The sequence below is a fragment of the Rhincodon typus genome, chromosome 11, assembly GCF_021869965.1.
Source record: "Rhincodon typus isolate 14 chromosome 11, sRhiTyp1.1, whole genome shotgun sequence".
In the NCBI taxonomy this organism is placed as follows: Eukaryota; Metazoa; Chordata; class Chondrichthyes; order Orectolobiformes; family Rhincodontidae; genus Rhincodon; species Rhincodon typus.
The window spans coordinates 43,210,654-43,224,129 of record NC_063342.1 but is presented as its reverse complement, the minus strand read 5'-3'; the positions used below and the strand labels follow the sequence as shown (position 1 = coordinate 43,224,129).

Sequence of the window (13,476 nt, the reverse complement as noted above, 5' to 3'; positions counted from 1 at the left end):
GCTTAAAGGCAGTGGATTTGAACTTCTCGATGTTCAGCTTGAAGAAATTGCTCCACTGGGTATCAGATGAACAAGGTGACAACTGAATGATAAAGACAGTAATGAGAAGTTAAATGGTGGGTATTGTCAAATTTCTAAAAACATGTGGCTGAAGCTAACTTGTTTTTTTGGCTAAGTCTGCATGGCATCGAGTGTTTTTTTTTGGAGTGTTTGTCACCTTGGGATTGAGCACATTTTCTTTCCATATCTTACCTAACTTGCCATATTAACTGCCTACCACACCGCATGACGTCTATCATATCCAATTTCCGTACCATCTTGCCATGCACTCTTCTCAGAGCAATTCATCACTCACTGGATATCGGCCCAAAGACTGGCATCTTTTGTGCCTGTCCCAATTTTGAAAGGCTTTTACACCTGGAGAAGCATTGATAATCCAGTATTGCTCCTCACCGGTGATGTCATGATGCATCACCTACAAAGCCACACCGTCCATGGCACATGTGGCTGATACTTTCTCACATTAGCAACTCCATTTTGTCGTCCTACTCACTGTTTAACCACCATCCCACATTTTACCTTTCCCTAAGTATGTTCTTTCTAAACACCATCTAAGTCAGCCTTAGCCTGTCCCCTGACCACTGGAGTAAAGTTGCTTTGAGAGGTGACCCAATGACCAATGTCATTATCTAGTAGGGGAGCATCCCATACAGACAAGTGACCAGACGAATAAAAACTCAAATGTGAGCTTTTCAAAAGTTAACAAAAACAAAGCCATCAGAGGCTGAAGGGGTGCTACATTGCTGACCAGATTTAGAAATTGTGACCAAAGGATGGCGCAGTCAATAATTATACGCTACACTCAGCTCTGTTCTATTGGAACCAGATGTCAATGAGGTTCTGTCTGCTTGTTGCTTCTATTGCAGTTGAATTCTGTCGTGGACAAGGTCAGCTTTATCCATCTCAATGCCCTTGTCCTCCTTGGAGCAGTTGCTGTACCCCAGGACATCACCTTGTTGCCTGCTCCAGTTGTTTAGGGCATGATATGCCCTGGCACACACTCTCCAGGCTATTCTCCAGTGCCCCCTCCCCATTGGCAATCCAAGAACGACATCTTCAACAACCCTATGCTCTCTCCACCACTATTCTTGTTAAGACATGGGTAGCAACATATCTGTGTCCCCAAACACCAGATACAGAGAATTCTCCAGAATGTATCAGTCATAGCTTCTCGGATAGCGGGCACAGACCACCAGGAAAAAGTAATTGATCAACTGGAGCCCCTTCCTGCAGGTGAATTGTGCAGCGTTTTGATATAGTTCTCTCAGTGCCACGTGTGCACACTTGATGGCATACTGCAGCTATACACCTGAATTCAACAGCCTGCACTGTAACACAAACCTAGTCTTGGAAGAACGAAATGAACCAGTGTGACCTTGCGTAGCTAGAAATAGTCACTGTGCTAATACATTTGTAGGTGCACAACTTAGAAATCCCAAACAGGTCGTCCGTCGCTCTCTGGAAGGAGCCAATCATGTAGAAGTTCAATACCTCAGTGACCTTCATAGTGACCAGGAGAGGATGGCCTCCCGCTCCTGCAATCCTCATATCTTGCTCCAGCATCCAGCACAATTCCGTTACAGCTTCCTGCAACGTATGAAGCCTGCATCGACACTATGCCTTGCTGATCACTAGGAAATGGAATTTGGGACTGTAAACTCTGGGTCTCCTGCACGTCGTATGTATCTTCAGGGACCTTGCAGCTGCGTCCAGTCCCTCAGCTGATGGTCCTAGACCTGTATAGGGGCTGACCGTTGCTCCCAAAATCTAACTTGTTTGGATTTGGTCCTGCACCTCCATTTTCTTGGGTAGGTAGCTACAGTGACTATCAAGCCACTTGTGGCAATGCCCATCATTCCTGGCAGAAACGACCTAACTTGGGCATAGAAGAAGAAAAGGAGTTTATTAAATGTTCGAGCACTCGTTGGCGAATCTGTAGATGAGGGCTGAGCACACTTTATTAAATTGCTGGATGTAGATAACAGAGGATATGTCTACATTGGGCATCCACATTCTGCCTCAGTTTGTGGAGTAACTCGCTGAAGGTGCCATACCAGCTGAATAGCCACCAAATTTCAGCAAGAATGGGCTATCCAAGATGGAAATCATACAAAACAAGAAATGAATTGATTCCACCAGGTGCAGGCAGCAGTTTCCTTGTCAAGTTTTCCTATTATCTAACTTGTTTGGTAGGAAGGGAATGTGAATTTTAATGACATGAGTCATGGTATTAACGTGATGTTTACCAAGCATTAATTCTGATTGACATATTGCTGTTGCTTGAAGGGAATGTCACCAGGGTGTGAAAAGTCTAAAAGACAGAGTGAGGTTATTTCAACATTGAAGGTTATGATTTTTCTGATGAAAATTTCAGTTTTAGAGACCAAGGGGAATACATGTATGAGCTGTTGACTACAGTGACTTTGGTTTGAAAGCCTGTATTTTTGAGAAGGCAAGAGAAACTTAATGTTTCTGGGAAAGAGGATTGTGACCTGGCATTCCTGGTTGTGATATATGATTCCATGTGTCCTTGGATTCCAAATAAATCTAAAAGAAAAACACAGCACTCCTTTGGAGTTTAGATTCTAGCAGCAGAGCATTACAGACAGGCTCTGGACAGCCCTCTGTGCGGTAGCAGAAAAAGAAAGGAAAACTGAAAACTGCAAGTAACAGTAGGGATCTTAAAATTACTGCCACTTCTTCAGCCATTTTACGAGACCTAGCTAAACAGTGAACCAGCCTGCTAATGAGTAGACAGCAAGGGTGACTGGGAAATGTGTGCCATCAAGACTATCATGAGCCTAGTTAAGAATGTCCTACAGAAATGTGCCCTTTTGCTGATAAACATATCTATGAAACTTGGAGTAAAGTTGCTTTAAGAGGTGACCCAATGACCAAATCCAATATGAAGGAAAGGAATTGAACTCTACTTGAAGAGTGCACAGTTTCGAAGGAACTTTTGGTTAAATGTGGTGCCACATATGTTATGCGAACTGCTAGTAAATCTTTGTATTAGCAATTTAAAGTGTAATTTATGATTCTACTGAATGCAGTTTGCCTGTTATTTCTTGTTCAATTTCATAGAATCAAAGAATCCCTAGAGTGCAGGGTTAGAATTAGATTTTATTGTCGTGTGCTTAAACACGTAAGTACGTGAGTACAGAGAAAAGTGTACAAAGTCGCCTTTCCAACGCCATCATTGGTACAAAGGTACCTAGGAACAAAATCTTAGGTGCAAAGTAGAAAAATAAAGAAATAAAGTTAAAAATTCAACAGTCTTAAGTGCTTAGCCATGCTGAGCTCGCACTTCCTACAAGGGCTTGATCTTCTCCGCTTTGACCTGTTCTCCAGGCGACCTTGGTCGGCTGCTCTCACCGCCGCCACAGATGCAAGGAGACCTCCCTCACCATTGTGTTGGGCTCGCTCTTCTCGCAATGGGCTCAATCTCTGACCATCAAGATCCCAATCCAGGCCCCCAACCATTGCCACCCACCAGACTTCTAACCAACTGTCAAAATCCCAAACCAGGCTCCTAGCTGCTGCCACGCTCCGGAGTGCAATGAGCTACGATACCACCAACTGCCAAAGTCCCCACTACGGGCCTCCTGCTGCTACCATGCTCCGGACCGCAATGAGCTGCGATACCACCGACTGCCAAAGTCCCCACTACGGGCCTACTGCTGCTGCCATGCTCCGGACCCAATGAAGCCGCGATACCCAGCCACTACTGCCTCTACAACGGAGCTCTCTCCAGAAGGTAAGTTCGATATCCCTCACACTTGCCACCGCAGCAGATGCCAGGGGGCCTCTCTTGCCACCACATTGGGCTCACTCTCCTACACACTGAGTTCACTCTCCTCTGCGCTGTACAAGCTAACTCTCCACAGAAAGTATGGAGATTAAAGAAAAGAAAGCCCTGAAAGAAGAAAAAAAATTAAAGCAAACAGAGCAGATCTGCTCTGACTCTTTGAACAGCATCCCACCCAGACCCCTACCTTATCCCCGTAACCCCACATTTACCATGAAACTAGAGAGCACCCGGTGGAAACCCACACAGACATGGGTAGTCTTCCAGTCTGCATTTGACCTCCATAATGTAAAGTTGACAGCATCATGCTGAATGAAAATGTATGCTAATTATATAGGAGTACCAATATGTTGCTGATTAAATTGGAAGGTGTTTTTGTCCTAATCCCATTCTGACTTCTTTATCACTGTCCTCCATCATTGTACCAATGGAGCGCAACTAAAATTTTGAGGAATAATACCTTATTATTTGATTAGATACTTTACAACTTCCAGACTCACCATAGAGTTTAATCAGTCCTTTTTTTTTTCAGATTACAAGTGATGGTGATGATTCTGCTATTTTCTATTCAGATCTTCTGTAGATTCATCTTTTGTTTCTTGTTTCATTACCATTTTGATTTTACCTCGCATCATCATCATCATCTCTTTTTGTCAGTTGATCTTTCCAGTCTTCTGCCTTACCACAGTCTTTCCCTTCTGTCCTTGCTCTGCCTTGGTTCTTGCTTAAAACATTTCTGACGTTTTCTAATGAAATTCATTACCTGAAACATTATTCTGGTTTCTTTCGCCACAGATGCTGCAAGATGTGCTGAATGTTTTCAACATTTTCTTTTGACCATTTATAAACTGATGTTTTTGTGTATGAAAATTTTCAGTGATAAAGGTTTTTGAACAAAACCAGCCCTCTACTAAAGGTATTGATGCAAATCAAGACAGATATAAGGCAAATGAAAGCTTTAGTTCAGAACTGTTACTTTAATCACCTTAACACCAGTTTTATAAGTCAGAGGCAGCACTGTCTGATAAGTAACTTAAAGCATCAGTGACCGAGATCTGAATGAAGCTAGACTTCTCATTCTGACATTCAATGCTATTAGATGAGTGAGAGGAACAGAAGGGAGAAAAATCATTTGGCTCCCTTGTAAATCTCCAGAACTAGTAAAAGTGATACCAGTCAACTAGGGTTCTGTGTAAAGATGAATGTTGATTTCCATCATGTATTTCCGTACTGATTTCATGATTTTGTGTAATCTTTGTGTCATGTACAGGATTGCAGTTTTGGATCTGCTTTGCATGTTAATCTAGTGCCTGTTGTTCTGTTGATTATAGCTGATCTAAAGAAACTTTGTTATGATCCCCATGGGAGAACTGTAAACTAAAATGACTAAATGATTCCCAAATGAAGAAATTACCAACGAGATTTCACATCTTGTAACATTTAGTTTAGGATTCAAACACCATGCAAATTACACATGAAATGAAAGGCAAACGTTAAGTCAAATGAAAAGAAAAATAAACGTTAATTAATTCATGCAATGAAGACGTATTTTCCATCATGACATATACTCCTATCTCTCCTAGCAAACATGCGGCACCATGCGCATTTGCAAGGTTTTCTAAATTGGCTTTGAGTACAGTGGTTCTCCCATATTTCCATTCAACAGATTTAGCCTTTTGAGTCGTGTTCCCCAGCAGCCATTTTCCCAGAGATGGTTGTCACCAGAATGACATACTACTGCAAAACCTCAGTTAAGTTCACTATAGTTTTAAAAGTACAAAAACACCAATTATCATTTATCTGACCTCATTTATAAATTTCATTAAATTGCATGATTTGCTGTGGCAAAACTGAAGCAACAGTAAAAATGTCCAATTTGCAATATTTGCTCTACTCTGTCTTTGGCTTTCTGTCCTGTTTAATGCACACAGCCCTCTGTAAATGGGTTACAGACTCTGTTTTCCCCTGTGCTGCAGCTACCCTTTCTACCTGCCAGGTGCATATCTTCTGCATACATCTTAACCTGCTTCATGGTGAAGGGTCGTCAGGCCACATTCCTTCCACAATTTCATCAATTTAATTTATAAAAGGTCAACAGATCTATTTTACCTCAGAATGATTTGTGATGTTGTATACGCATAATATGGAATAGTAGAGAATACATCTTTTTTTTATCATAAGCCTGATCGGAAAGAGGACATGAGGTGGTAACTAATTTTGTCATAAATATTATCTGTGGCAATGCGACAAACAAAATGTAGTTGTTAATTATTTTTCTTTCACATATATAATTTTATCATAAAAATCATCTCTAAGAACATACACAGGCTCTAAATCATATCTGTACGGTCTTTGCAGAGGAGAAGAAACAAACCAAATATTGGAATTTTGGCATTTCTCAGAGTTTTTCTATAATTGCAAAAAAAAATGGCATTTTCTTATGCAGAAATCTATTTATGTTCATTTTGAGGCACTGAGAAGGTCTGACAACTGAACAATCCTCATTATACTTTGGCAGTAAACTCCCCACTGCCTCAGTGTACTTGTGTATCCCTCATCACATAGTCTTGCATCCTGGAATGTGCCAGTTTGCAATACTCGATCGAGGTCAACTCTTTATATTAGAAGACCAACACGTTTCAGGCAGACCAAAGAGTGTCTTTTATTGAGTTGATGGTCCTCCAGAAACAGTCGATGTTTGTTTCAGAGTGAATCCCAGGAAACAGCCCATGGAGCACAGAGTCCTGTGACACAGCTGCTCAGGACGAACCTCGACAAAAACCATTGCCTCTCTCTCTAGACCTTTTTTGTAGTCATTGACGGTTTAAGAAATCTGACCTTATTTTGTGAATTGGTTGTAGTGCTTGATTAAACAGGTCAATGAGAGCTTAAGCCAAACTTTTTTTTTTATTTAGTTGTATTTACACTGTGCTTTGTAAACAGTTGAGAACTGTAGAATTTTAAAAGTGTAGTTATTCTTCTGGTTTTCACTTATTAAAAGTAAGACTAGTAACATTACAATAATTCAGTGACTTTTGCTCCCAAGTACACTAAAGTGACATATGCAAGACCATCTGTGAGTTTTAAATTAATTTCCTACTGGTACTTTGTATTTCTAGCTTAGTGCAATACGTAGCCTTAAAGATACTAGGCAGCCATTTCCACCATCTGTAGCCCAATCTGCTATTGTCCCTATTAAGGGTCATGGGAATGGAATACTTTCCAGTTTCGATATGCTGCATCTATATCAATCATTACCAGATCGAGTACTGGGCACTTAGAAGCAGAGACCAGGTGTTTCAGTCCTGTGAGTTTCTTCTGGTGAGTCAATACAGATCTGTAAAAAGAAGTTGAATTCAGTCATCCTCCAGTCTCACTTTCTGAGACTGCGGTTGATATTGCTAATAATTGTTTATATTCTGTGTTTTTGAGAAGGAAGGACCCTAATCGGGCAATTATGTTTTGCTGTGTTGGTATGGAATCTTTTTTCAAACTTTGCAAAACAGTTGAGGGTTTTCTGAATAATGTAGCCAGCTAACATCCAAGTCTTATTCAGTTCATTCATGCTATCGAGAAGCTAAAATAAAGATTACTTCATTTAACATAGAATGAACATCTTCTAATTGTGTGGATGCTATACATCTGGTTTTGGACTTGAAATTCTAGTGGTAAATAGCTGTGTCCTTGTGTCTAAATAACACACCATGCAGATCTCCCAATCCTTGTAACGGTATAGAAAAAAAAGCTTTCCCACTGCCCCACCTCCCAACCATAAAATGTTCACAGGGAGAACAGAACTCTGCCTGCATACTCCTTTGATTCTGAATTCAATGTGATCTTAACGTAACAAGGTAGCTTAGATATTCAATCTCATTCTAAATTCCAGATTTCAGAGGAGAAGTTGTAGTGTAACTGCATCCTTAAATTGTCTGTGGTATGCACATCTTTCCAGTATCTTAGGGCTGAGACAGTCACAAATTATTGCTTTATTTCTTGGCTAGAAATAGTTACGTTTTCCTATGTAAATGGAATAGTAACTGTTTCTATTAATATAAAAAGTTAATAAGTTTTTAATTTTTGACATACCCCTTATTCAGTTATGTTTAATTAAAATATCAAAATAAGAACTTTTTTTAATTTGATCAAAACACACTCTAAAGGGAGAGATGTGCTTCAAGGGCAGCACTGTGTCAAGCTTTCTGATGAAGGGTCTAGGCCCGAAACGTCAGCCTCTCTGCTCCTATGATGCTGCTTGGCCTGCTGTGTTCATCCAGCCCTGCACCTTGTTGTCTCGGATTCTCCAGCATCTGCAGTTCCTACTATCTCTAATCCATGATACTAGTCTGCTCATGATATTACCCAATTAAACCAGCTTCTGCTGCAATGTCCGGCTATTCCTCAGTAATCCATTAAACCACCGTTGTTATAACAATACAATAACCTTAATTTAAACCATGTTAATACTTCCTTTTTATGATTGGCCAATGTACTTAATGAAGTGACTTTGCTTAAAAGTTTCTGCTTAACAAAGGTTTTTTTTCTCAAGATCTTATAAAATTCCTTCTCGTTTAATTGCAATTAGATCAGCTGAAACAATGGGGCTGTTTGACAAACTAGCTGGCTGGCTTGGTCTAAAGAAGAAGGAGGTTCACGTGTTGTGTTTGGGACTGGACAATAGTGGGAAAACAACTATAATTAATTGCCTAAAACCTTCAAATGTAAGTTTTATTTTAAATTGTTTGATTGGAATATGCAATATAAAATGAAAGCATGTCAGCACCTGTCTGTAATTAACGTCTTCCTGCAAATCATAGTCACTTGCCTTCAGTTTTCTTTTTTGCATTGTGATAATCTTACAAACCAGTTGTTGGAGGAAATGTGCTTAATTCCCCCAACCCTCTTTAGACTTGAACTTTCTTTAACAACTTCTCTCTTAATTTTTACATTTTACTTTGATTTTTCTTTATACTTATATTTATTCCTTTACCTCAGGCCACCGTCGACTGGCATTAGTCATAGCACTGTTGTCTCAGAGTCAGGAGGTTATGATACAAACCCAGCTCCTGGCTGATGCTTCTGAGAAATAGCTACAATGTTGTCCTTCAGATGAGACATTAAACCAAAGCCTGATTAACCTTGATTATATGTAAAAGATCCCATGGCATTTGAAGGTGATCAGTCAATTCCTCCCCAGTATTCAGCCAATATTTATTCCACAATCAATATCAATAAAACCAACAGTTTCCTCTTTCTAGGAAGAGAACAATGAATTTGTGACTTACATCTGTTCTATATACCAAATAGTTTATTTTAAAATGTTCCCTTTCCCATTTTGAGACTGCTGATTGTTAGTGAAGTGCCAGCAGTTCTTGAGTGACACAATGGTTATTTATGAGAGCTGTCTGCATGCGAATTGACTGGCACATTTCCTACATTGACTAAGGTTCAAAAGTATTTAATTGTTCTAAAGCACTTGGAGGTTGCCCTGGGGTACTGAAATGCACTAAATAAACACAAGGTCTTTCTTTCCTTTCCCATTTGTCTATTATCACTAACCTTCTTTTTCCTTCCTAGTCCTAGCCTTTTATGTCATTGTTCACTATGTATTCTTAAAATTCACTAAAATAATACATTACTGAAAGTTGCAGAATTGTTATTTACATTGTCCATGGTCCTGCTATTTTTGAAATTATTAATTATTTCTCAAATTTAAAATGAAAAACCAGTGCAAGGTGATATCAGCTGTTTGGTAACAAACATTTACTTTTATATTCGTGAACAACCCCATTTCTAACAGTCCAAGTTTTGACATTTCTGCAGTGAAAATTTATTGCTGTCAAAATGAGATATCAGTTCAAAAAATCTTCCTCTTTCTAGGAAGAGAACGAAGAAGTTGAGACTTACATCTGTTCTATATACCAAATAGTTTACTTTAAAATGTTCCCTTTCCCATCATGAGACTGCTGATTGTTAGTGAAGTGCCAGCAGCTCTTGGGTAACAGAATCACTTTACTGCCTCACCAAAGTGATATCTGCATTCATGGCCTTAGGCAGTAATTTTCAATGGACTGTTCCATCATCTGAAGCATCATTGACCAATCTAATTTTGTCATTACCTCGTGGTGAAAATGTGTCTTTTTAATTTTAGTGAAGAAGTGGATACAAGAATGATGAAGTGGTTCGTCCCTTAGAGGCATTTCTTCCCCAGGCCAGAGTCAATGGGGATTTTAGTATTTCATCTGTTAAGACTTGTGATCTAAAATATAATATTTTTAATTAAATTTGAACTGTAGATAAGGGTTACTGGACTCAGTGTTAACTTTGCTTTCTCTCCACAGATGATGCCAGACCTACTAAGTTTCTCCAGCAATTTTTGTTTTGTTTCAGATATCTAGCATCCACAGTTCTTTTGTTTTATTATAGATGTATAAATACTTTGACTACAAGAACGGTTGAGATGCTAGTTAACTGCAGCAATTATTATTCCCCAAAGCCTGTCCACAACCTACAAGGCACAAGTTAGGCAATACTTCACATTTGTCTGGATGAATACAGCTTCACCAACAGCTGATACCATGCAGAACAACGCAGCCAGGTTGATTGGCACGACAAACATTTCCTGCCTCCACCGCTGATGCTTAACGACAGCAGTGTGTATCATTTACGAGATGTGTTGCAGCAATTCACCAAGGCTCCTTAGAAAACATCTTCCAAACACATCACCATACTATCTAGAAAAACAAGGCCAGCAGATACATAGGAACAATGATATCTCCAGGCCCTCTCCAAACCACTCAGCATCTGACTTGGAAATATGTCAATGTTCCATTACTGCTGGTGCATCAAAATGTTGGATTCAACACTGCCCCCTCCCCCCAAGAAAAACAGCATTATGCATGTACCATATCAAGTGAAATGCAGCAATTGAAGAAAACAGCTCACCACCGCTTTCTCAAGGGCAATTAAGGATAGACAATTAATGCTGGTCCAGTCAGCAAAGCCCACATTTACTAAATGAATTTATAAAACTACTATCACAGTTATTATGGTGAATTATTGGACCATAAACAGGAGTGGCAAAATCTTTTGGAAGGATACTTTAGCTGCAGTTTTTGAAATAATTCTGAAAAGGCAATGAGCAATGATTCATGCCTCTAAATGATTAGTAAATAAGAGGGGAAATCAGCTAATTTTCTTTGTGTAAAAAAGGGCTTTTTCTCACACCCATATTACTCTTTTCAATGAGAAAATTGGCAAACATTTAGGTAATCATAACAATTTCATGGGAACGATATTGAGAAGTTGAATGTATCAGTAGAAGCAACTGATCTTTTGAGGAGGACACCAGAGACAATAATTAAGTACGTACTGCAAGAGAAAGCCAGCACTAAAAGACCTTTGGAGAGTTGCAAAACATTACACGCAATTTATTATTGTTTTCAGTCTACAAACATTAGAAATCAACCTTTTAATATAGTTAATAAATTTTAATTAGCATACTGCCCCTGTTTAATTAGCAATATATAACCTTTACAAGTGCTTTTCTCAGGAATGATTATAAATATACCCATGTTTTTTATAAACAAGCCTACTGCAATTTTTAAATGGTTGTTAGTTAAGAACTTTTAAAAAAAAACTCAGACCCTGAAATTGCAACATGACATGATAACAAACAAATTCAGTAATCTAACATTCCCCACTGTGCTATTTTAGTAGTCATGTTAAATCATTTATTTCAAGCATGTTAATGTTTCTGAAGCTGTGCCATAGCATAATTTCAGGGCTCTGGAAGAAATGTTGACCTAATGTTCTATTGTTGTTCATTTGTTGAAGTTAATACAGTGCTCAAGTCTGAAGAGATACTGTAGGCATTGTGTTCACATTTCTCCATTTCAACTATTTGTTAAAGGTTGATGTGACTTAATAATTTATTGGAGCTACATTTTGATTTGCCGATACTCTAATTATGTAGCTTTCCTGTTGTACAAAAAAATTCGGTCTCTATTTAGACAGAGCGTCAGACTAGTCCAAAGTAGTTTAGAAATGCAGCTCCTGTTCTAATAGCAGCAATAACATCTTCTTATAGCATCTTCAACAACATGAAATGCCCTAAGGTGCATCACAAGATTTGAAATAATATTGAAAATATATTGCCTTAAATTGATTAGGGTGCAATACAATTGGAGGAAAACTATCATTAGATGTACTATAGTTCTGTTTGTAATGTTTTTTCAAGGATACAAATTAAAATTACTTGGAATGCAGTACACAAAGTGTGAAACATTTTGCATGAACTGCAGTTTTAACCTATACTATAACATAAAAAACATCTAGCAGAATAATGATTTGTGTTGATCTGTGTCATTGTTTTACAGTCTCAAGTACAGGATATTGTTCCAACCATTGGATTCAGCATCGAGAATTTCAAGACCTCTGGGTACTATTGTTTTTCATTATCTTTTGCACTGTTTGGTTTAGCCTGCGAAATTGGAAGAAATAGATTTTAACTTTGATAAGTAAGTAGTTAGCAAACTTTTGTAGTGTTACAATCTTGGTGGTGTTCAGGTAATTGTGTATCCTTTGGCCCATGATTGCCATGTTTTATTGGCACTGCTTTGTTCAATTGCACTCTTATCTCTACTCTTGTGCCCCAGCCTCCTCTTCCCCACTCCCCCCAACAAACATAGACTCTCCCAATCTTTCTCACTGTTTTTCAATCAGTCTCCCTCTCTCCCTCTCCCTCTCTCTCTGCTTGCCCCCCAGGATTATTCCGGGATGCAAACATAACCTTAGCTTCTGTTCTCTACAGCAGTTGTCATCTTAAACCTCTTCCCTCTCCTGTAACCATAGCTCCATAAATAAATTGAAGGAGCTTATGGACTTCTTTATTGCTAAAATCACAACCATCTGATCAGCTACCTGTACTATGTTCTCTTCCAGTAATCCATCAGCCTAGATTTTCTCGAAAACACCCTTTGCCCTAGCCCTGACCTCCCTTTTTTTTTTTAAGTTTCTCTCAATTTCCCCTAAAGACATCTCTGAATTCAACTTGTCCATAATACTCACCTCCCACTCCCTCAACTGGATTCCCATTAAACTGCTGAACAGCTAAGTTCCCCTCCTGGTCCTCATGTTAACTAAAATTTTTAATGGATAATTCTTTTTATGGTGTTGTGTTTTTTCCCTTTACATTTGCTGCCATTATTGCTGTCCTCAAAAAAAGTCATCCTTTGGCCCCACCATATTGTTACAAAGCGGAGGTTGACTCCCCTCAGATAACTAAAACCAAAACATCCAGAGTGGAGTGCCTTGCCCTATAATCTATTAAATGGAATGTGAGAAGGGCTGTAATCTGATTTTTTTTTCTTCAACTTTTGGTGGTTAAATAAAATGAACCCCTGACACTTACTTTACAGTCAACAAGTAACAATTTATTTATCTAACGCTAATAGTGAACACATTAACTAAATTATTAACAAACCGAATAAACCCCTTCTAACTATTAACAATTCCTAAATAAAACAAGGTTCTGATGGTATGCTGATAACACAGTGTGGATCTGGAGGAGCACAGCAGGCCAGGCAGCATCAGAGGAGCAGGAAAGTTGA

The 13,476-nt window shown here is 38.9% G+C and overlaps 1 protein-coding gene across 2 annotated transcripts in view; it reads left to right on the top strand.

Annotated features, from left to right (window-relative positions):
* Window positions 1–13,476, top strand: part of arl6 (ADP-ribosylation factor-like 6) — a 38,129-nt gene that overhangs the window by 1,416 nt on the left and 23,237 nt on the right. For both annotated transcript variants that reach the window (XM_048602848.1, XM_020529819.2), the window contains exons 2-3: window positions 8,451–8,586; window positions 12,244–12,305. In XM_048602848.1, coding sequence (XP_048458805.1) covers window positions 8,464–8,586; window positions 12,244–12,305 — 185 coding nt within the window. In that variant the 5' untranslated portion in view covers window positions 8,451–8,463. The remainder of the gene's footprint in view (window positions 1–8,450; window positions 8,587–12,243; window positions 12,306–13,476) is intronic.